Source organism: Rhea pennata, chromosome 2 (genome assembly GCF_028389875.1).
Source record: "Rhea pennata isolate bPtePen1 chromosome 2, bPtePen1.pri, whole genome shotgun sequence".
Classification (NCBI taxonomy): Eukaryota; Metazoa; Chordata; class Aves; order Rheiformes; family Rheidae; genus Rhea; species Rhea pennata.
The window spans coordinates 156,785,998-156,810,049 of NC_084664.1; the positions used below are offsets into that span (position 1 = coordinate 156,785,998).

Sequence of the window (24,052 nt, forward strand, 5' to 3'; positions counted from 1 at the left end):
ACTTTTGTAGATTAACCAAGTTGGTACATTTGATGCATCAGTTTCTATCATTTAAAATTGTTATTAAAACCATTATGGCCAGCGATTTTGCTATATATCTAAGAAATCAGCCTTCAAATTTGTGACTACATTCAGCCAGTAACAGTAAAATCCAAAAACATTTCATTTTTTTAAACCCAATGACACTGAGATTTCTGTGCACTTGCAAGATTAAACCAGAGGAAATATAGCTACATTAAAGCTGAATGATTTTCATTCTGCTTAGGTGTTTAAATATTTGTTCATTTCTTTTCCATTAACAAAGGCAAATTCGTTATCACCACAGTTAAGAGAGAAACAGCCACTAAATATTTGCACTTCTGCAATTATAAAATTGATAAAACCCAGTAGATTTACAAGAGGTAGATAACAGCTCACTATATTACATTTGCTTATTCAAAATCTTTGTCTCATTTTTCCACTCAGAATGCCCGTAAATAAGTTCAAGTCACATAAAGTCCTCCTTGACTTCACTACGCCATTTCTTTGACTAGAGATTAATAACTAGAGGAATAATTTCTCAGACTGAAAAATGCAAAGCAGCATTCTTTACTTAGCTGTGAAAAGGAAGCCAACAGTAGTGCATTAAAAAGAAATGTGACAACTTTGTTATCAATTAATAACTTTTATAGTTCAAATTTAAAAATATTAAATCAGAAACAAATTAAGATTCATGAAGAAAAACTTAGAACTATATACATGCATAATTAAGAATATCTAAACTCTTGTCAATATTTACTTTGTACAAGTTCTTTCACACAGTCATATATTTATTTACAAACTTTTTTTTTAAAACATATTAACATACATATTTTATAGCATTTACAAATCATTTGAATACAATTTTCCTTAAAAACAAAAGACTATTTCGACGAGTTGACAAATAGATTTGGGTTCATTGTATGGTAGTGGACAGGTATTTATTTAGTGGGATTGAGAGAGTTAACATTAACCAATTATCTAAATAATAATCATCCTACTAGTACCCAGAATTATCATATATGGCTTTAAATATCTTCCAAAACCAAAAGATCAACTCAGAAGTACAACCTAGAGTCCATCGGTGGTATATTTCTAATTAGTCTTGAGCCTTACACATTTGGGCTAGGTTCATAGCTCTGTAAACACATTCTAAGCATATATTCAGAAATAAGAAGTCATGATAATTTTACAAAAAAAACCCTTTACCTAGTGAAGTCAAGAACATATTAAGTATTTATAAGATGGGATGTACTGACTTCTTTAGACATGCCTGCTGACCTTTATGGATGTTTTCTTATTGTAAGGATAACATTGTTTTGAAGTGACCAAACACATTTTTCAGGATTCATAGGAAGCAAGTGAGAGGTCTTCTTAGAAGAGGAAGAACACCTTTTCCTCAAAATATTAATATTTTTCCAAAAGAAAAAATCTGAGGAGGCTGTGTACATAGTATGTCTAAGTTACTCATACAATCCAACCAGCCAGATCACTATCCAGTAACAAGGTCTTGCTTCACAAATTAATTGAAAATTTGCCAGCATGTTTCCTTTTGGTTGTGTTACGAAAAGAAACAGAAGTCTCGGCTTTGACAAATCAAGTAACTATCCCTTTTGAGTACTGTTCCCTAGAGTTCCTGAACAGCTTGTTCCACAGTTTGTTCTTCCACAGGCTGCACAGCTTCCTGTACGTAAACTATAAATTCTGAAGCCTCTCCTCCCTGCGTGTAGACAGTCACTGTCTCAATTCCCTCCACTTCATCTGATGAGACTACCAGGTGATGCTGTTCAGACAGCTCCACTGAGGCTTGCTGCAGAGTCTCTTGAATCATCAAAGTGTGATTGGCTGATTGCTCCTCTTCTTTCACCTAAGAAGAAATTGAAGAGGTTATAGAAGTTTCACCTTTCAAATAAATAATTGCTATTGTGATGATTAATGCAAATACAGACAGAAATTTGAAATCATATTTTTGAGAGAAAACATCAGACTTGCACTGTAAATTTCTAATAAACTTTTTTTACTAGTAAGAGTTTTATAATTTTGTAATGTTATACACTGCATCTCAGTTAAACACACAAACAGCTACAAAGTTCTAGGGGCACAACTCTGGAGACATCTTTAAACTCTCAGCAGTCATTCATTCAAAACCACCATTATTTAAATAAATCTGAAGTTGAACAATTTCTCCTAGTATAACTGAGAATCCATCTAAAACAACTACAATCACCATTTTTTTGAGGCAAGAGACTGCTCTTTAAATTTTTTTTTTTTTTTTTAATATATTGCAAATATCAAAGGACTTTTATTAGAAATTGTGAACTCTAAGTATTACTGAACTATATCTCCAAGAGCCACTGTTTGGGGGGCAGCAGTTTTATTGTATTGAAAGGATACTGATAGGAACAATCAAAAAATGAAAATTTTTAATGAACATATTTCTACTTGACAAAAATAAAAAAGAACATCACAATTAGGTGGTTAAAAGAGTTCAACTGACTCTGGGAATCATTAAAATTTAGCACATATTAAAATTGAAGAACAAATCTTAATTCCTCTACAGATCCATACAATCTCCAACACACAGTACTCTCAGCCAATATCAAAACATTGGAAAACTGTAAGTCACTCGGAAGAAATTAAGTCTCTCCAGTATTAACAGTACAACAATGTATTTTTGAGAAGAGAATGGAAGAGCATTTTTTCTGTATGCAAGATATATGCAAAGGTATTTGTTAGACGATTTCTGTACCGCTGTGTTCATTAAAAAGAGCTGTTTTATTTGTCAGATCATAAATACCAATGCACCCACAAGTGCAAAACAGTGAAGTGTGTGCATAATGAAGACGTACTGTTGCCAATAGCACTTACTGCTGTTTAAGAGGGGAATGGGAAGAGAAGAGACGTTTCCATGCATGTGTTTGACTCCTTAGATTAGAGAATAGTAAGGAGAAAAAGGAGTTCTATATATTTGTTTTCTTATTGATCTAACATGATGTTTTTTCTACGCAATCTTTCCCACTGTTCAACGCTTACTTTTTCTTTAACTTTTTTTATTCTGTGCTTAAAGTTTCTGTCAGATCAAGAAGATTTAAGAGAGATGCCACCCCTTAGCACCTCATATCACTCTGCACTTTCACTCAATTCATGAGGCTATACAAAGCTATTTCTCGAACAATAACAAGTATGTTCAGGCGTTCATTTACATAGAGGTCCCTGAGTCAGTACGCTTGTGATATACTGCTGGAAATGCATGCGGATTTTATCTAGTGAAAGATTAAACTTCTAAAGAGATTCCTGCCATTTTTGTTGACCTTAACGCAAAAGTATAATTGCACCTACTGAGGCTGACTCTGGCGTTGTTACACAGGTCTCAGATTATAGGGATAAAACTACAGAATAGGGATTAAATCCTTTCCATGACCCTTTTCTTCTACAATGCATATCTGAATGTTTTTCTTAAAAATGTTTTAAGTTACTCCTGTTGAAGTTCAAGTTCAACATTTTACAAAAAAAGGTAATGTTGGATGCCTGTCTTGATGCGATAAAATTTGCAACCACCCTTAAAAATCAATGCCACAAAATATGGCTATGCCAAAGATTATCCTTTACTAATGCAAAACTTGGGTCTTTACTCAAAAAGCAAGGAGCAAAGTCATGAGAAGATACATGACATTCTTTACTTGCTTCTTTCTCTGCCCTCCCTCCTTTTAAAAAGGAATCCAAGTCCTGCAGAAAGCAAGAGGAATTTAGCGAATCCAGACACAGGACTCCCCTTTCGTAAGTGCACCCTCCTCTTGCCTGAATCCAGCGACAGAATCGCTGTACGATGGAGAGCTCAAAACAAAATCCACAAATGGCGGTCACGACAGGCAAACCAAAGTCCAAGCATTACGGAATTCAGGTAGGCAGCTGAAGTTAAAACACAGGGTAAACAAAATCTCACAGCTTGTTAGGTCTGCACATAACTACAGACCCTTGATAACAGAGATCTCCACGCAAATACATGAATAGGCAGGCCTGAAATTTGGCCTTTTAAGTATGTAATTCACAGGAACTTCTCCTGTGCTAGCGTAGCATACATAAAACTCTTCTGACAATAGGCCTCAGTCCCCAAAATGACATTTTGATAAAAACGACTACATTTGCTGAGATGCAAGAATGCACACTGCAGTTTGAATATGAGCTTGTACAGTTTCACTTTAGTCATTCTAAATCAAAATGCATAAATAATTTTAAGTACAGTTTTGTGACTGTATATAAATATGAATAAAAGAAGATAAATAAAGCACAGTTGACACAAAACTGAAATGAAAACAGAATCTCATTCAATTCAATAGCAGCAATCTAATACTTTTTCAGTTTTATATGCTCTTGAAATTAAAATGGCCAATAAAGAAAGTTAATTTAACCTCCCTACCTGCCTTTATTGATGTGGTTTTATAACCCTTGTCATGTAGGGTAAAGAAGACTAATGCCCTTATTCCTGGTGTTCCTAGCTTCTAGTATCTTTTTTGAACAGCTCTCTGTAATCCTCCTAGTTTGACAAATCACCATATTAAATTATTTTGGATATTTACATTTCAAATAAGTTCAGTGTTTACATACTTCAGCTTGGTTCCTATTAGATTGTTCCACAGGGAATAATTTTGAAATGTTAATTTACATCCCTCAAATTGATGAAACAGTGGTGCAGCTGCCATCAGAATGAATGAAGTTGCTATGTTCAATTCTTTTTATTGGCATTTCCAGTCTTTCAAGACAGACATCCATGACTTTTCCGTTTGACAGCTAGCTGAAAAGCATCTGGCTGCTTATCCTTTTTTAAAGAGTGGCAGCAAGAATCTGAAGCCCTCCACTACTGGCATGCTAAACCAATTCAGTATCTGCAGAGTAATTCTTTACGGGCTAAATATGTCTCTCATGAAGGCCAGCAGGAAAAAAACATCTCTATACCTTCATTAATAACTTCATGATTTGTTTTGAATGCAAATAGCCAAGGATTGTCAAAACATATGCAAATAACACACAAAAATGGGTACCTCTTAGAGATATCTTCCTCTAAGACCAAACAAGCCTTTTTTAATCTGAGAAGAATGAATCTTCTCTATTAAGGAAAAATATACTTCTTCTCATTCCCTGAAAGGGGAATAAAGAAACTATTTACAACAAACTAGTAAAGCTGCTTTCTCATTCTAGAGGTCATTCTGAGAAATAATTAATATCTTTAATTTCTTTGAAGCTGGCAAGAGCCACAAGTCCAGAGTATACTTAAAACAGCCTTGCTGGGCTTGACCCAATTCCTCTGCAGAATCTCTCTTGTGATTTCAAATTGAAAGCCGACTTTCACTTTACCATGAAGAAGAAAGGTTAATCATATAGATCTTGTAGGAAGTCAAAATTACACTAGGTTGCAGATGCTCCTGTTTACCTTGTAGGACACCACAGTAAGAGGTGTATTCTTTGCTGTTCATTGCTACGCCTGTCATTTTGAAGGTGGCAGCTGTTGCTACGGCAGGATTTTACCAGAGCCTGAAGAGGCCACAAAATAAAAAGATGGGAGGAAATAAAATAAAAAGTGAAACTAGTGAAAATCCACTGTTTTCTTAACCTTGTTAAAGAACTGCTGAGTTAGTGAAACAGTAGATGTGCTTACTCTTCAGAGTAAGCCCAGGTGGGAAAGCAGGTTACCACGCTTTTCAGTAATAGAGTTAACCCTACACTCCAATGGACAGATACAGAAGGAAGATCAGTCTCCTCTGTGATTTCTGAATGGGAGAAAAAGAGGAAATATTCTTTAGCAAATTAGCTCTCTCGATTGTTAATATTAGCGTAGTGATTTGGATTGGGACATGCATTGTATCAGGTATTCTACATGTATAAAACATTTCATGCCCCCAAAGACTTTGTAATTTCAATATAAAACGACAGACAGCAAGCAGATACAGAAAAAAAGGAGATGGGGGAGTATAATATAAACTAGACAGGCAGCAGTATCAATATATCAATTACCTCACCACAGATAACTGCTGTCATCATATTTTTGAAGCATAATTGAGAGAAGACAATTAGGTACAAATTGCTCTTCATTAAAAATCCACATAACTAAGCACAATATGGAAGAAGGCATTAAGCAAGTTGTTTGAAAAAGTAATGAGCAATTAAACCTTTATGGGCTGAGCAAAGGTAGGAGTCAAATCTCCACAACTAATGAGAGATGAGATACTAAGTCAGAACTGTGTAAAAAGCCTTGAAGTGAAAAACAGAAGCTTTTGCTTGATGTGGCAAAAAAGAAAGATCAAGCGGACGCTGAAAGACAGCATGATGTCAAGAGGGGCAGACAAGCAATCTTTGAAATCTGTTCTGAGTGAATACAAAAGGGGCAAAACAGTGTCTGTAAATGTCAAAAAAAAAGAATATCAGAGTAAACATAGCATAAAATAATGATAGCTCAGACAACCATTTTAGCTACGTGGATGAAATAAAAGACCATATTAAAATGAGCATACAGAGTAAGTCAGCAGCGTTTAGTTACCACTCAAATGCAAGATCCACGAACCCCATCTGAAGATAACAGCAGCTTTTTAGGCTTGAATAACAGGAAAAAAGAGTTCCATTCCATAGTGTTGAAATAGAAAATGGACAGATGATAAAGAACAGTTCTGCAGGAAGTCTGATACAATCTTTAAACACAGTGAGCTTGAAGTGATGGCTCTAGAGCCACAAAAGAAAGACAGATGCAAGACCTTTCACTGGGACAGAAGACTGTCTAGGTCACTATTACTTAGTATATAAGGGCATGTATTTGTGATTAAAGCTTATACATGCTAATGTGCTACAAGCAAAATGGCGAAAGAATTTCTGTGTGCTGCACTTACCCAGATATATTGTTCAGAGAATTAGAAATTAAGAAAAAGAAAAGGAGTTGGGGAGTTGAGGCAGTGAACAAGATCATGGGCATAGGTTAGTTGGGCTGTTCTTGTTGGAGTTGGTTTTGTTTTGTTAGAGCAAAGACAGAGAATAGGAATCCCCCAAAAATGTGAGGAATCCAAAGTAACTTGAGACAAAAAGAAAAATTCAAATTTGGACAAATGTGCCTACACTATTTCTAACTTTCATTTATACAGAGATTTAGTAGAGGTAGCACATTATGCATCTAAGCAAAACAAATGACAGTTCAATGAATTAACAGAAAAGATACTGTTAACAGAACATACTTCCTGCTAACAAACACTGGAAATGGAAGAGCAACAGCTCTAACAAAAATTAGAGCTAATGGACACAGATCAAAAAAGGGCAATTTTTTTGATATTCTGGGCAATGCAGTGGGAGACTCAAAGAACAAGCATTCAAGGACGCTCACATTGCAAAAGCAAGAAAATGCACGTTGAACCTCTTCTCCTCGGAGAATAATTTACAGACACAATATGTTGAAAGAATATAGAATATCTCTGCAAAAAAAAGGACAACAGGAGTCTTCATCTTTGAGAGAAATGTTTCTTGACAGGAACTCGGTATTTAAATCAAGCAAATGTTTAACTTGGAATAAATTCTTTCTGCAGGATTAATTACTGTCTTTATTTGATGCATATGTTAACTGAAAGAAATAATTATAAATTAAGTTAGTTTGTAGTTGATAGTTTTTGAATACAGAACTGCAGATACTATAAACTCTGCGACCCTGGCATGACTACTGGTCCTCCAACCCTGCCTTTATCTTCAGCAAGTTAGCTAGGATAATACTCCACCTATAAAGGCAAAGGAGTGAACAGACTACTAGCAAAACAAACAAAAAAACCCAGCCTTCCTGGGCACGGGTGCAAAATTACACCTATAATAGGGCACAAAGAAACACCTCCACAGGAAGCAGTGACTTGTTTTACATTTCCAGTTCTTCCTCTTTTGTTCTGTTCCCACAGAACATTTTCCTTCTCAATTTCCAGCCCATCTTTACCATCCGTTATGAACAACACTTCTTTCTTTTCTGAGTATTTATTACCCTCCTTCCCAGTAACTCTTTAATGCTCTTTGCTTCCACCTTTTCCTCCCCTTTATTACTGACTGTATCTTTCTATAACCTCAGGCAGAACAACTCAGATATAACACCATTAAATATTATCTTCATTAGCTCTGTCTTGGAGGCAGATGCAACCTGGATAACTAGCAACCAAACTGGATTCAAAGAAACACAAATATACTTCTTGTCCCATGCTGCAATCAAAAGTTTAGTGTGGAGTTTTGCCATGCTCAGGCCATTTTGGTAAAACGTCGGACTAGCATCTTGGTTTTCTCTCAGGCATTTGATGTGCATTATGCGTCTGTAGCAGATGCACGTTTTCATAGCTGTCACAGAATAGCATTTCTCCCAAATTAAGTATCAGAAAAAGTTTAACCTGGATAATAGCTTGGTGTACTGATTCTCAGAGAAGAACGGACTAAAGCAATTTCAGGCTCTTGACACAACCTGTGAAAGGCCTCTCATACATGATACAACCTGGCAATTGCTATCAGACAGTCTTTTTTTTTTTTTTTTTTTTTTTTTTTTTTTTTATTTTGTTCTATTTGTTTTACTGAAGGGAGCCAAAAACCAATTCTTAGTTACCAGTCACAATTCAAGTCAAATAGGTTTTTTGGTTTAAATAATAATTTTTGGTTTTAAATTACATGCTGAATCCTGATTCAGCCTGGGACTGGTTGCTGTCATGCTGTCAAGACTTTTCTGTTGTAAAATCATGTAAAGTTTCCAACTTGAAAATTGGTACTTTTGTCTCAACATGCGATTCAGGAGCTGGGGTCCTCAGATAATTTGATCCCGATTTCAGCTCCACTATGCTGTGTACTAACGATTTTCATACACATGCAGTAAGAATACACACTTCAACTCAGAGCAATAATGTAAGAGCAGAATACTGTAAACATGGTATCGTTTCTGTCACCTGACTTGGCAGAAAATAAGTCAAAAATCAGAGCTAATACATTCAGCATCTAGCAACGTACTGAAAAAGACTCACAGGCTAAGCTAAAGCTTGCTTCTGTACAGAAAAGTCTCATGGTCATGTGAGACACCGCAAATGCTTCACACCAGACGTCTCGGCACATAGATTAGGGGAACTGCCAAAGGGTGGAAATTGTAGCATTATTGATACATTGGGATTTGCATACAAATCCAGGTTACAAGTGTGAATAGCACTTTTATGGCTGAGAAGTAAGGAGGAGTAATGTGAGAAAGTTCCAGGGAGGAAAAGGAAGGAAAAACAGCAACAGTATTGTGTAATATTTGCAGCAAAAAATATTATATTTAAAAAATATATTTTTTAAAACTGTGCATTCTAATAATTTAGGATTTAAAATAAATTTCTTAGTGTAAAAAACAGGATTTTGAAAGCAGGAATGAAGGGTGAAGGTAAGAACCGATAAAAAAAAGGAATAATACCGCCTAAAAGAAAGAAAGAGAAAAAAACCCACATAATAGTATAAAAATCAGAACACTAAATAAATGTTAAGGAAAAAAATGGAACCAAGCTGCTAAGCAAGGACTCGGTGAGGCCATTAAAGAACAAGAGTGGAAACTTACTGACAGATGATGCTGATATATTGCTGACACCCTGAATGAATTTTTTGTCTCACAATCCACAAGGGAAGCTGAAGGTCACAGAACAGAGTGTGGAATAAATTTTCCAGTGGGAAAGTGAAATATGAACATGTCTTAAGATCACCTCAAGGTTAACAATTAGGAACTCAGCATAATTAAAAAACTGACAAAGTAGTAGGCACAAGTGAGTTATATCCCACAGAAAGCAACTCATTATTAAAGAAAAAAGAAAAGCTGTCAGTTCTACGATAGGAGAGGATTACAGTCACGGTAATGTCATTTATGGATTTCTTTTTCCCCTCCCTCAAATTAAAAATCGGTGCTGTTATAATTCTGAAGCAATCTTCTGTTGTGAAGATAAGAACTGGGAACAGTAACAAAAGCTGTAAAATAAATTAAATAGAATTGAGAAAAGATCAACTTATACAGAAAATTAAAAGAATAGATGTGCGAAGAGAAATTAAAACAAAACACCCACAGACCTGCACTGGTCCTTTAACTCCTTCCAGAAAGCCCACGAAAGGTAATCAAGAAGTCAGTTGGCTGTCAGTGGGCCTCCACCTTATATTCCCTCAGAAAAATCACAAGTCTGCACACTGAAAAGTGAAAAGGCACCAAACAACCGGGAAAAAAAAGCCAGTAAGCACTCCAGTACAAATATGAAACATTTAATAGAGGAACAGCGCTTCCAACATCAAAGTAAGCTATTAGCAAGATTCAACATAAATAGAGGTACCACAGGGTCACTCAGCTTGAGTCTATTTCAATTCTTCACAGGCCAATTTTGCTTTTCTGCAACTTTAAGTTAGGGAGAAAAAAGGCATTTTATATTAATAGGACTCTAAAGAGGGAAAAAAGAAAAGCAGCAAAGAGATTCTCTGCAAATTCAGTATTTCAGTTGATGTAAGAGTGGTGCTTATACCAGTCTGATACCAGAGCAAAAAAAGTGTGAGAGAGCGAGCTCCGAGGCAAGGGAAAGAAGTGATCTATGCTCAGCAGCTTGTAAACTCAAACGCTAGCTAGAAATATGGAATAAAAAGTGAGAGAAATAATTTTTAATATAAACACTTTTTTACAAAACAGCACCAACAAGTTCAGATGATCTAACACAAGGAAGAAGATGGATTTTAAGATGAGTCAGAAACTAAACAGATCTAATTCTTGAAGGAGGAAGAACCACTAAAAAGTATCTTTTTTAGGTTTAATGATGCAGTTTCTCAAATGCAGCTTCTCATTCACAGCTGCTAGTTCAACAGTCATTCTCTCTGAGGCTTTTAGTAGAAGAAGGGCAACAAAAAATGAATTTTAAAGGGCAGAACACTTTTCAACAGTATTAAGAGATAGCACAGAGAAACACCAATGGCTAATCGTCCACTTAAATAGGTCATATATATAGCACAGACATACCTGTCAGCAGTGGCTCTACTATTAAAGGTGTTTTGAAATCTGCACATAAAGCAGGACTGAAATCTCTCTCCACTTTATTGATTCTGATTAGTCTGCAAATTTGGCTGTTCCTCTTCATAAAAAGAGAACCTTTATATGATTTTTAATCAAAATACCTGGTAATTATTGCAAAGGAGCATTTCAAAATGCATTTTCTTCAAATTTTGCCCCCTCTCCCTGACTTTTGGAAGGTACGGTTAGGAATTACTCAAACACTCCTCACAGAAATGGCATAGGAGTGGGAAGTCCATCATCTGTGAGTCTAACATCCACAATATTACCAAAAAACATTAAACTCAAAAGTTGTACAGTGCAAATATTCTTGTCAAAATCCTATGCAATACCACACTTCAAGAAAAATATACATAAAGTTCTACCAATATCTTACAAGTTTTGTCTCATTTTAGAAGAAACTAATTTCTTACCACAAATTGTGTCACCTAATTCTTTATCAGTTGAAAGCCTGAAATTACCAACTCATCTTATTCATGCTTTTTTGAATACTGACCTCTGTCTCTGGTCTCTGAGAATTTCCATGGTAATAACAGAAGTATTTACAGATCCTCTCAACCAGCTGCAATTTGCTTGAGCTTTTCTTTATGTAGCCTACCTCAAATGTGGGTGACCACACTGACTACTGTCTCACATAAGCGATGGCTGTAAGGAGCATCCTCAACACTACAGCTGCTACATGCCTGCACATTGCTTATCTTGCACCCCTCATAAGAAAGGCAGAGTGAGCTGAAGCCAAGTAGAAGTCTCATTTGTCCTCAGCATACCTGACTTTAGGACCATGCAAGTCTGCCTCATATTAACCACCTGACAGAGTTACAAGGATGGTGGTTCATCTTTGGATATGGACGTACAGCACTAAGTTGCTGTGCATGCACCTCACAGCTTTGCACAAGCCAAAAGGACCTTTCAGATTATTCTGTTTGCAGATGGATGCTGTGTCCAGGAATTTCCGTTTCTTTTAGATGATAATGGAACTAAATGTTTAACCATAATGCAACTATGTTGGTCAAAAAACCTGAAAATGTCTTGGAAAAGTCACATTTTCAAACATATATGCGTGTGTACACATACATACATACAAGCACAAAAAAATTCCCTCCTATTTTTATGTATAAATATGTGTATATATATCTATGTATACATATGTCTATGTATACACATATGTAAGTGTATACATGTATATACGTGTATGTGCACATGCACCTGTGATGATACAAGTAGTAGTCAAAAGTTAGGTTTGAAAAAATTCTTTCTTGCATGTTCACTCAAAATTTAGCCCTTGCAGAACACTTACACATTTCATAACAAACACATGAAGACAAAATAAAACTGTTTTAGAAAAGTAAAGAGCTCTTACCTGCTTTACCACTGTTACAGTTCCAGGTGCCATGGTAACTACAGAAGCAACTGCAGTGGCATCATGAGTTTCTGCACCCAACTCAATGATTTGCTGCAGGATATTCACAGCCGTTGGGTCAAGTCTTTCACCTTATCAGAAAGACAGTAAGCATAAGACCATTACAGTAGAACACATGTAAAAAATGGCACGTGACTAAGTGCTGCAGAAACTCTTTTCCCTCCTGCCTTCACCCTGATTCACAGAGCTGTCTACAAATTTCCAACAACTCAGTAACATGACATCTTAATAACAGATCCATGGCAGAAAGCATTCACAGAACTAATTTTTCCTGAAGAAGGCATGCATCAGCTGTCTGTGAAACCACACTGCTCATTTTTATATCTATTGGAAAGATATCTAAAAAAATCTATTGACTAAGAAAACAACAGGTACAACTCATAACACTAAGTGTAAATTATGAATCTCCAAGACTTTACACATCCAAATGTGTACTTGCCAGAAGTTCAACTGAAACAGAACTTGAACTCTACACGGTAAGCAGGACAGTTACATAGTATACTACATGTCTGTGTTTACCATCTGTCTGGCCATCTGTAATTCCTTTCAACCTACAACAAATCCAGTTATCACTAATGTGCCAAGGAGAAAAAGTTAATTGCTTGACAGAGATCATGCTCATCACTTTAAGCATAGCAGCCGAACATTTGCCATTTTTTTTCTTTTTTTTTTTAATCCTCTTGATGTGTATATAGCCCTGGCAAAGGAAAAGTAAATTTACAAAAACATATAGCCATACTCTCACACTCCTCCAGTACTGTGAAAAGGAAAGATTTTGAAGCCAGCAAGCACTGCAGAATGTTTGCTGCATTGTTTTTCTATACAATTACCTTTAGTCAAGATATCATTGTTTTTCCTGTCTACCCAGAGGAAGATGTCAAAGAAGCATCTTTAATTTGCACGTACTAAAGAAAATCACTTCACTTTGCAAATTAGAGACTCATGTTTAAAATTGAAATTATGTACAACATACTGCATGATTGTGCTTATTTCAACTGAAATATGTAAAACTTTAAGAAAAATTCTCAAGAAGTTTTCTTCATTCAGAATTCCCACCGTTTAGAAGTTAAATAATATACAAAAATTGTCAGTAACATTCTTAATTACAACATGCTTGAAAATTCAATTTAAAAATGGGAAGTTCAGAAATATATATATATTATTAACTAGAAAGATCAAAACAATGGCAAAATGCATTTATTTTTATATATACAAATACACATACACACACACATATATGTATATATTGAAAAGCTCAACCATAAAATCCTATGCTACTCTCTGATGTTTTAACACTCTTAGAAACTTGAATATCTTTTCTTTTTCTTTCAGACTGTTTTCCACTTAGCAAATATTATTTAACACCTTTCCTTTTCTTGGTCAATGTGATACTGACTCATTTACTTTCTATTTAGTGTATCATTAGAATTAAGCTTGTTAGCATTGTCTTAGGAACATGGTAAATGAGTTATTCCACTGTCATTCATTCTGTCGGCAGGTTGACTTACACAGAAAGAAAAATAGCTGGAGAATTGCTGTTAGATACATACCAGCTACCCCGTCAAGATAGCTGATTTCACAATATATTTAATAATAACTACAGAAAATTCCACTCATCTAATAATATAACTCAAAACAGAGTGTGCTAAATATTAATGTTGTAAGGATATAGAAATTCATATGCAATGGCTATTTCTCATAATCTATCTTCAAAGAAAAATATAAAGCTCTAGAAGTAAGTTCTGGATAACAAATCTCATCATGGTTATAGTTTCACAGCTCATCATATATTGCCAAGTGTACTCAAAAGAATTATAAATTTATGAAAAGAAGATGTAGCTTGTGTTTCAACCTCCACCTTCAAAAAGCTTACCATTCTCAGAAGTATATCTAAGGTTCTGTAATGCAGCTACTGCAGCCTGAGTGCCCTGAACATCTTCTCCAGCCTCTGTGATATGGAGATACTGAGTAGATGATTCTTCAGAAACTTCAGCAGTTAACTTAAAAACAAAACCCAGCCAACACATTGATAAATCTCCTTTTCATTTTAGCACATTAGAGACCAATGAAAGTTCTGAATTTAAAGGAATAAATTTTGTATGACAAATATTGAGAGTTATAGAAATAATATGTGAAAACTAATTAAAAATTAGCATTTCCATTGATTTCTTTGGAGTTGTGGTATCACTATATAGCTTTATATTCCTAGATTCTACTTCAAAAGTTGTTTTAAAAGGCTACATTACCTTGACTTCATTTCTGTTAAACAGTTATTTCATGACTAACAATTGACTTCTATTGTATCAGGGTCTAATAAAGACCTTCTGGACAAAAGCAATTTATAATGCTAAACCTTGCAGATCTGGTAAAATGCATCTGAAGTTTGAAAATGGCATTTTGTTTTAGAAAAGAATATCTTCTGTAACTGTGCTTTTTCAAGACAAGCTGTCAACAAGTATTCCTGCTTTGATGGGTCCTTTTATTTATTTATTTATTTTATTTATAGCCATTTCCACAGCAGAGATATTCTTGTCCTCTTATTTTTTCTGGTCTGGGGATCTACTGCAAACGTTGATAGAAAACAGTTTGTGAAATGCATGTGGACACCAGATATCAAAGTATTACCTTTTTAAATACTTACCCTTCCTTCTTTAAATAACTGCCCATAATGTACTTAGTGTGATAATTTGCAAGAATTTCACACCATATCAGTAGCTACTCAAAAACTGTTACCCAAGAACTGCAGGATAACTCTTCCAAATTATGCATTAGCGCTATGCCTAGAGCAAGAAATGCCTGAAGTTTAGCAGAATGGGTCTCAGATTGGGGAGGTCAGTCAACTGCAGTTCACTTCTGGCTTTTTACTCTCATTGGAAATCAGTAACGGCCCTCTCAGGCACTAGAAAAGATTCATCAATAAGCTTGCCAATTGTTCTTTTTTTTAAATAGAGGTTTCTAGATAGTTTTGTGGTTTTGCAACAACTTCTGCACCTACAGTCAGCTCACTTATGTAACAGTAACAGTTTTCATTTTAAAATAAATTGCTACCCACAAGACAACAGAGGGAAGCTTGAGAGGATAAGACTCTTCAAGGTCTCCACTCTAAACTGAGAAAGTTTGTGTTGTTTTTGTTTTATAACCCAGTTTCTGTGATCTAACTTAAATTTTTTTAAGCCTGACCTAAATCAGTGATCTTGTGACTGCTACATGCTTAGGATTGTGCAAGCACTTACAACCTTTTTAATCCTATCAGATATTAAAGCAGTCAAGCTTAACAGCATAGCACTGTATGCATTCAAAACGGACATAAAGGAGATCACATGTCCTCCTAATCTTATAAAAAGTCCAGAACACATTTTTGAATACTTATTATTCTACATTCTTTATTTCCTCTCTAGGAAAAAAAAAATAGTGGTAAAGCCATGGCAACTCTGGTTTACCTCCCACTTTGTCTCCCCATCGTGTTCCACTAGCTTCAGACCATGCTTGTTCTTAAGATGTCTATTGAACTCCCATTTTGTACCATACACAAAGCTGCAAACAGGACACTTAATGCCACCTAAAAGGAAACACAAATAAACTAAGTTATTTTTTATATAAATTCTTCTTCCAGGCAATAAAGACCTATTTAATATGACCACATTTCTGCCAAACCACACAATTAAAATTCAAAATGCTTCACTTTGTCCAAATATCCAACAATAAAAAAAAGAAAGGAAAAACAAAGTAATTGAACTCTCTCAATAATTTTGGATGATGGCGACAGAAGAAGTCAGGAATAACTTGTATGTTTAGGAAAAGTATAGCAATCCCGCCTCCCTGCCTGCAGGCCTCCCTGTGCTGGGTGCAAAGTTGCTATTCCCATCTCTCACTCCCTCTGCACATCCCTGGGATACCCAGGGAGGGATTTGTAGAGGGAGGGAAAGACAGAGCAGGAAACTATCTGCATTAGTCTCAGCTGCTGCCCCATTTCTGTAATTAGGTCCACCTAAGTTTTGTCTCTGTGGAGCTGGACGTTAAAGGAGAAACACAGGACAAATTGCAAAGTGAGGAATAACAAGGCATCTAGCGGGCAAGAAACTGGGCTTGCTCTGCTAACGAAAGCCATTCTCCAAGTGGCTTGCCTGTTAAAGAGGGAAACAGAGTAACTTTATGGGAAGTCTGACCAGCTCTCATCACAGTTTTTTGCTGGGCCACAGAAATTACTGGCATTGCAAGAGATGCTGCAGCTTGTGCAGAACCTTTCCCATAGTGGTGACTGGCTGAAAATGAAGCTAAGCCACCTCCTCACAGTTTTAGAGTGACATTTCTTTCAAGTCGGGGGGCATCTGTGAACGATGCTTTTCTCCAGGCCATAAACAAAGCTTAGAACACGTATTCAAATAATGATAATGATAAACTAGTGCTTTTTTCCTCTTCCTTCAAATCACAAAGAGTTCCCGAAAGACCATTTTTAATGCCTCTCCTGGTGTACATCACTGCAGCTTCAAATATAAATTGAATGTATACTCCAAAGTTCTACAAGACTGAGGCCTCTGGCAAGCTAAAGATTTGAGTATTTGTTTTCTGTTGTCTTACAGGACCCCGGTACGATGGCCTTCGCGACACAATGCAGGGCCATAGTGCACTGTGCTCTTTCAAAAAATGCTGGTATTTTCTCGTGTAAGTGTTTATAAAAACAACTGAGATCTTAACTGCTCAGAAACAATACTAAGATCTTTATATTTAACATGCACAATAGAGGCACACTTTAATAATCTTTAAATAACGCATCTCCTTTTAGACAGATGTTATCTCTCTCTCAACTTTCAAACAAACACTATTAATTTTTCTGACAATTTTCAAGGCAAATTAGGAAAAGTTAGAACTGTAATGCCACCTTTGTCCAAATATCTTTGGTTTTGGGAGCTTCTACCACTTATTTTAACAAGCAGAATTATAAACCAAAGTTTTCTTTCATGGTGCGTAACATGAATTTGGCACAATGTCTGCAGCACTACAGGTAAAAGCTGAGTATAATGAAATCATATGTTTCCAATTTTCTACACTAGATTAAACAGCTTTTATTTATTTTTCTTATGGTTTCATTTGGTCAAGTGTCAGATCTCAGTTGCATGCAATTATGCAAATAAGTGTTTATTTTAAAAAAAAAAATATGTATTTTCCCCCCTCAGTGACTAAAGCAGAATGGAAATAATCTGCGTGTGGTAAATCGCTGCACTAGAACTCACTATAACAAATGTTACAGAAGGGCCTTATGCCACCAGACGGGTGTCTACCTATTAACATGGCAAACGACGACTCTCGCCCATCACGTTCAAATGCTTCAAACCTACTCTCGCAAGCTGGCTAGAAGCCAAGTTCCGATTGCACATAGTGTTTCATGAGTGCAGCGATTAGAGAAAGCATTCAGTTCGACTGTAATGGAAACCTACCATATGGTATTCTACAGGTGGAAAGAAATTAAACTTTTTATTTTGATGAAACAGAATAATTACACTCACCTGCTAAGCTCTTTCACTGAAACTTATAATTCCTGTAAGATTCCCCCCCACCTAGTCCTGCTTTGCTGTCAACCTATTATAAGCCTTCACCAAACATCACTACTACAGCAGATGCTCAACACAGTCTCTATAAAAAGCTGATAGTTTCCCTATTAATGGGCTTAACATGCCCACTTCACAACAGCAGAATGCCTTAGTTCAGATTAGCACAAGTATATTGTATGAAATGAAATATTCATTCCACCTCAATCTTCAATATTAGAACAAAAAAAAATAAGAGAGAAGACCTTTCCTTATTACTTAGATATTGAAAGTAACTCTAATACGACAAGAGGCAATGGGCAGAAATGGAAGTACAGGAAGTTCTGCCTGAGCGTGAGGGGGAATTTCTTCCCTGGGAGAGTGATGGAGCCCTGGCACAGGTTGCCCAGAGAGGTTGTGGAGTCTCCTTCTGTGGAGATCTTCAAGGCCTGCCTGGATGCAACCCTGTCTAACATGCTCTAGGTGACCGTGCTTGAGCAGGGAGGTTGGACTAGATGATCTCCAGAGGTCCCTTCCAACCACAACTGTTCTGTGATGCTGTGATAACAATACATCAAATTAATTAAAGCTGCAACTTGTATCTTTGTGACTTTAATTAAAGAACAACAAATGGAAGCACAGAATTAAACTGATAATGTAAAATATTGAGTCAGTGAATTGATATCAAAGCTCAGGAAAATTAATTTCTATTCAATTCATTAAATAAATAGGTAACATATACAGAAGGTCAATAACTTCTCCAAGCTTACCTACTTTTAATACCAAACTGTCATCTGCAACAAAATGATGTATATAAATAACACATAGTTCCATAACTTTTTTCCATCGTGGCATCAATCTGTGCTCTCCAAGTCTCCTTTACTGGCCTAGCATCTCAGTAAGACAACTATCATCTTACACTAAAATAAAGCATATGATGATATGATAGTAGTCTAACATAGCATAGAGGCTACACAAAGACAAATACAAAAGCCCTCTTCCAGGGGGTACAGAAATATCTAAACAAAACAATCAATGACAGGGAAAACTAATACAGAGAAAAGAAACAATTTGTAGAAAAATTAGATGCAACTTGCCCAGCACCGCAGGGCAAATTAAGCTAAAAAATGAAGCTATCAAATGAGTAAGAAGGCTGGATCTCACCAAAAATAAAATAAAATAAAATAAATAAACAAGCAAACAAAAATCTAATTGTAGGGTAACGCATACATGATACTCTCGTCTCCTGTGAAAATTACACTGCATTGTAATTGCATTTATGTATCTTTAGTACTTTAAAATAATTAAGAATAAATGTCATATCATAGAGTTCTATAAAAAAGGATTTATTTTTGATCTTGACTGATGAAAATTTCTAATATAAGCCTGTAAATAAAATACTGCTGTCCATCTCTGATTGATGCAGTGGCTCAAATTAGCATGCTATCTCTTCCATTCTATAAGCACTTCTAGAAATATTGATTAGAGTCTACTACTTTATACTCATATACATATTTCTGACCACAGTATTTGCAGTGTCTACAATGCAGCCATAAGCAGGTCAGAAGAACAGAGGAAAAAACATGAGCAAGTGTGTTGCAACTCATCCTTAGCTCAGTGGACAGTAAGAACAAGCAATATATAATAGGACAAATAGATATAGGCACATTCTATTAGACTTTAATCTTTGTTATCTTCTCTTTTTTTTTTCCACCCAAACTCTTTCATATGCTGGTCATTTCTCTCCTTTCATGCTCGTCTGTGGTCCTTTAATTTTGAAGGGCTTGTTTAATAACAGCTCTGAAGAGTTGTTTGCATGAGTGATTTTTAAAAATTGCTTTCAAATCTATGAATACAATAAATTAAAACTTCATAGAGGTAGTCAGGCAGCAAGTTGCAACTGCTGACCCTACCAGCTCAGAAAGGTACATCTTGTCATCCTGCGTAATATGTCCACACTGATTTGTTCGTGCTGTGACCCAGATGTACACTATTTCATGATACCAAATTCAGGAATATTTCCATTTAATTCAATAGCACTCATGTTTAGCAACTCCAGATGTAAATCTCAATCAACTTACAGTCTTCCCATGAGGAACAGTGTTTTCCTCAGTCAGGAAAACTGCACTGCCCATAGTATGATAGAATATCTGCAGGCCTCCCATTTTTAGCATGTCTATGAAAGAGTGTCGTGAAAGCATGTCCATCACAGTTAAAATTGAAAGGTTGCTCTCTTTAATCTCACTACAGTATCTTCAGCCTAAGACTGTTCTTCTTGCATTCTCAAGAACTTTTTTTTTTTTGGTTTGTTTGTTTCAGTGGAAAAGACTTATTTTCAGAAGTGCAGTTTTCTGGCCACAAAGAGGAGGGAGACCTAAATATCATATGATTAATATTATTTGTTTAAAAAATTACAAAATGATCCTTAATTTCCCATCAATAGAATTCAATTGCAGGAACTTAGCTTTAATAGCATCTATGGAGAATTAAATCCTTGCAGTGCTCAGATATTCTGCAAATTCAACAAAGTTCCCCATGCTGCAAAGCTTTGCCTTCAAGAACACCACTGCAGGGCACCAACCTGTAAGTACAGCCCAGGTAAATATTACCTCTTGGAAATGACTGCAGTTTTTCTACCAACATTCACTGTCTATGAAAATAGCTGTAAAATTCTACTATACATTCCTGTTCAGAAATTTACAGACAAAGATGTAGGGTTTGAGTTTTGTTTTGTTTTTTAACTATTTCTGATTTTTTTTTGAGAAAAAGAAACGAAGAAATGTCACATTAAAGATAATACGGGCTGAAAGTTTTATCTTTAATGTAGTTGTGCTTCTCTCCGTTATAGTACAAGTTAAAGGTGGAGTCTCAGCTTTTAATTTGAATGTCTTTCTGTGTGTCGGAACTCTAGTATTATTTTAATGTGAATTAATGCCTTTGATAGATAAAGGTTTTTATTGGACGAATAATTTAGAAATATTCTTTAGAAATAATGTCATCTTGGAAGAATTATGCTCTATTCATTATCTATTATCATATATTCTGCTCTCTATTCTTCCTTGACAAGAAAAAAAAAGTCTAAAGATCCTAAAAGACACTGAAAAAAGACCTGTAGTTTCTATTCAAAAACAGAGAAAACACTTTCTAAAATTATCAGAAATGAAATAAGAAACTCAGCTTTACCAAACAGCAAAACACTTTTAATCCAATGCAATTTAATATGTAATCTGGCTCTCTCCTCTTCTTCTGTACTTCCCTTGGCACTAGGCAGCATGAGCTTTGCGCTTCCCAAATCTCTAAATGCATTTTATATTCAACAAGGTATTGCACAGTCAGTTGTTTGCTTTGATTTATCTGCCCTGTGTACAATAGCAAAACTTCTTTTGGGAAACAAGACACCTGTATGTATCTCCTTTGCTGGCATCCAGGCATGGAACTGCCCTGCAAGGAACAAATTACAGTTTGGGATACCTAGATGAAGGCGAAATACCAGAAACAAAGCAACTCGTAGCACTGACCGTCTTTTCGGAAGGATATAGAACTTCAGTTGGGATGAATTTTATAAACAACTACAACAGCCAGGGATGTAATTTTTTGCTACTACATACATGTGTTGAAAACTATTGCAATATAATTTTCACTTTCCTTTGCCATCCCATTGACTCTTATATTCAATCTTGAATTTTGAAAGCTCTCTGCAAATCTTGTTGTCTTTCTCTCCAGGTGTCTTTACCAGGATTATCTTGTTACCTTAGGCTTCTGCACTGAAATTGGCACATCAGCTGATTAAAGTAGCACAACTATTGTAAATCAAGAATGCAGAGCCGATTCTTAAATCAAGTCTATGAATCATTTCTACCCATCTATTTGCAGCAAGAAGAAGAGGCAGTTTACATCCTCTTTTGGAAAGCTGTGCACCTGGTTTCAATCATTTAAGAAGGAAGGTAGTAGGAAATCCAGTGTTTGGCTCCTATGGAGAGGCATCAAGCACTGGGAACTTCAGTGCAGTCTGCATGCCTGAAAATCTCCACAGAATGTTTTGACTAATATATACCTAAACATGCAATTAGGTTATCCTTAAATTTATTACCAGAAACATGCAAAATTTTACTGCTTATTCTTAGACCTAAACAGGCATTCACAATGTGCATCCAAAACTCCAGAATATAAAATCTATATTGTTTTTACTGCTAACTAATTCTACCTGTAATCTTTTTACCTCCATTTGTCTGGGGGGGGTGTGTGAGGGGCAATAATTTGTTACCATTTACTGCTCAATTTTTTTCCTGTTAGTTCAACCTTACAGAACTGTCATAGAAATTGAACAGTAAATCATAAAGTTTGAGAGAGACTGATTCTTTATTTTTGAAAAGAGACATGTGAGCAAAAATGATAAATGCATACAACTTAATGGATAGGCAAGGTCGATCAAAACTTCAGTTCATCTGCCCTTATAAATCCAAAACCAAAGATGCTGAATGATATGTGAAAGGTGGCCATTTCAGAATTACTAAAAAGAAACAGTGATTTTTCACATAACATGCAATAAACTGAGGAAAGCATATGTCACAAAAGTTCATCTTTACATCAAGTCTTTTCAGAAAAAAGAAGAAAAAAAAAGATCTGACATATGGTGGAAATATACCTTGTTGCAAAAGTGCTTCTGCTGCAGGTTCTCCAGAACCTACGTTTACATACTCTTCATTAGGATGCTTTCTGTTGTAATGCCTCTTCAGGGAACCAGAGATATTGCAAGAATAATGGCAATGTGCACAACGGAAAGGCTAGAAACAAAAAAGAAGAACATCAGAACATAATACAGATATCCTGGCTTCCTCTAGAAACAGATCTAAGCCACAATATTTTAATCCACAGAAACCATGCTCATTCCTGGTTGACACATCTTTCAAAGAGACCTTACAAAATGCCTTATAAATGGAAGTTATATCCAAATCTTACCCAGAAGTTGATACTTTTTATTATGTGCAAGACAGTAAGTATTTTCATGATAATAAAATCACTACCTGCTTTTCACAGTTGCATGAGTTGTGTGTTTTCATAATTGATGATCACAGGTCTGACCACGCAAAAGGCTTTTTACTCTAAGTAAATTTACTGCAAGTAAATGATCTGGTTCTCAGCTGCCATCAAGCAGCAGGATTGAAAATTGAGAGAGGAGAGGAGGACACACATATCGACTGTTTTGCTTAAATCAAGCTTTGTACAGCTAATGGCACAATACCTATAGTTTTGTGCAAACAGAATACTTGAGCATTATGATAATGCACAGAATAACCAACAAGAAGAATATACCCATTATTCTTGCAGTGTCTGCAAATTTAGAAACTCCGTTGCAGAAGGGCTGTTTTTTACATCTCTGTTGGTTGTCTTGAGCAAACTGTATGACAGTGGTGCAACAGCAGACACCACTGCCGCCCACAGCGCAAAGTCGGATGGAGCTGAGCTAGTATAAACAGCGGTGGGAGGGCTGTCCCACACGCTCACTGCTGAACGACCTTCTCTGTAAATGTCCTCCTTACTCCTCAGGACATAATGTTGGCCTGACATCAGAGTAACTTTCTAGGGAAACATATTCAAATGAATCCATAAACATGAGTTTCATTATATCAGAGATTGTAACAAGGTGAGAACTCTCTGACAAGTATGTGCTGACTGCTTATAGATCCATGTCAACGTAAAATCTAGTACAGCCACACAGAAGTCAAAAATGTAATATCAGTAGTAACTTATAACATTGTTTCCCTTCCAGTTGTTTGAATTTTGCGATCAGTTTCTTTTTCCTGATTTTTAAAAAGCTTTTTGTTTTCCATACGCTGACTGAAAAGATGCACGAAAAATGACAGACTGCAAGCAGATGGATGCGGGCAGACCCTTGCATTACACTGTTGTGTAACTGATGATGTCCCTGAAACAGAAGCATAAATGAACACGGACAACAACTTGAAAATATTTTGAAAAGATAGAACAACACCTTGACCCTTGGATACTTTACAGTTATAGAAAACTTTAAGCATGCTTGTA

General features: G+C 35.9%; 1 protein-coding gene across 4 annotated transcripts in view; it reads right to left on the reverse strand.

Annotated features, from left to right (window-relative positions):
* Positions 1-735: 735 nt before the first annotated feature.
* ZFAT (zinc finger and AT-hook domain containing) overlaps positions 736-24,052 on the reverse strand; it is an 89,175-nt gene continuing 65,858 nt past the window's right edge. For all 4 annotated transcript variants that reach the window (XM_062570661.1, XM_062570659.1, XM_062570662.1 and 1 more), the window contains 5 exons: positions 22,656-22,794; positions 15,926-16,044; positions 14,359-14,485; positions 12,426-12,556; positions 736-1,885 (listed from right to left, as the gene is read on the reverse strand). In XM_062570661.1, the coding sequence (XP_062426645.1) occupies positions 1,646-1,885; positions 12,426-12,556; positions 14,359-14,485; positions 15,926-16,044; positions 22,656-22,794 (756 nt within the window). In that variant the 3' untranslated portion in view covers positions 736-1,645. The remainder of the gene's footprint in view (positions 1,886-12,425; positions 12,557-14,358; positions 14,486-15,925; positions 16,045-22,655; positions 22,795-24,052) is intronic.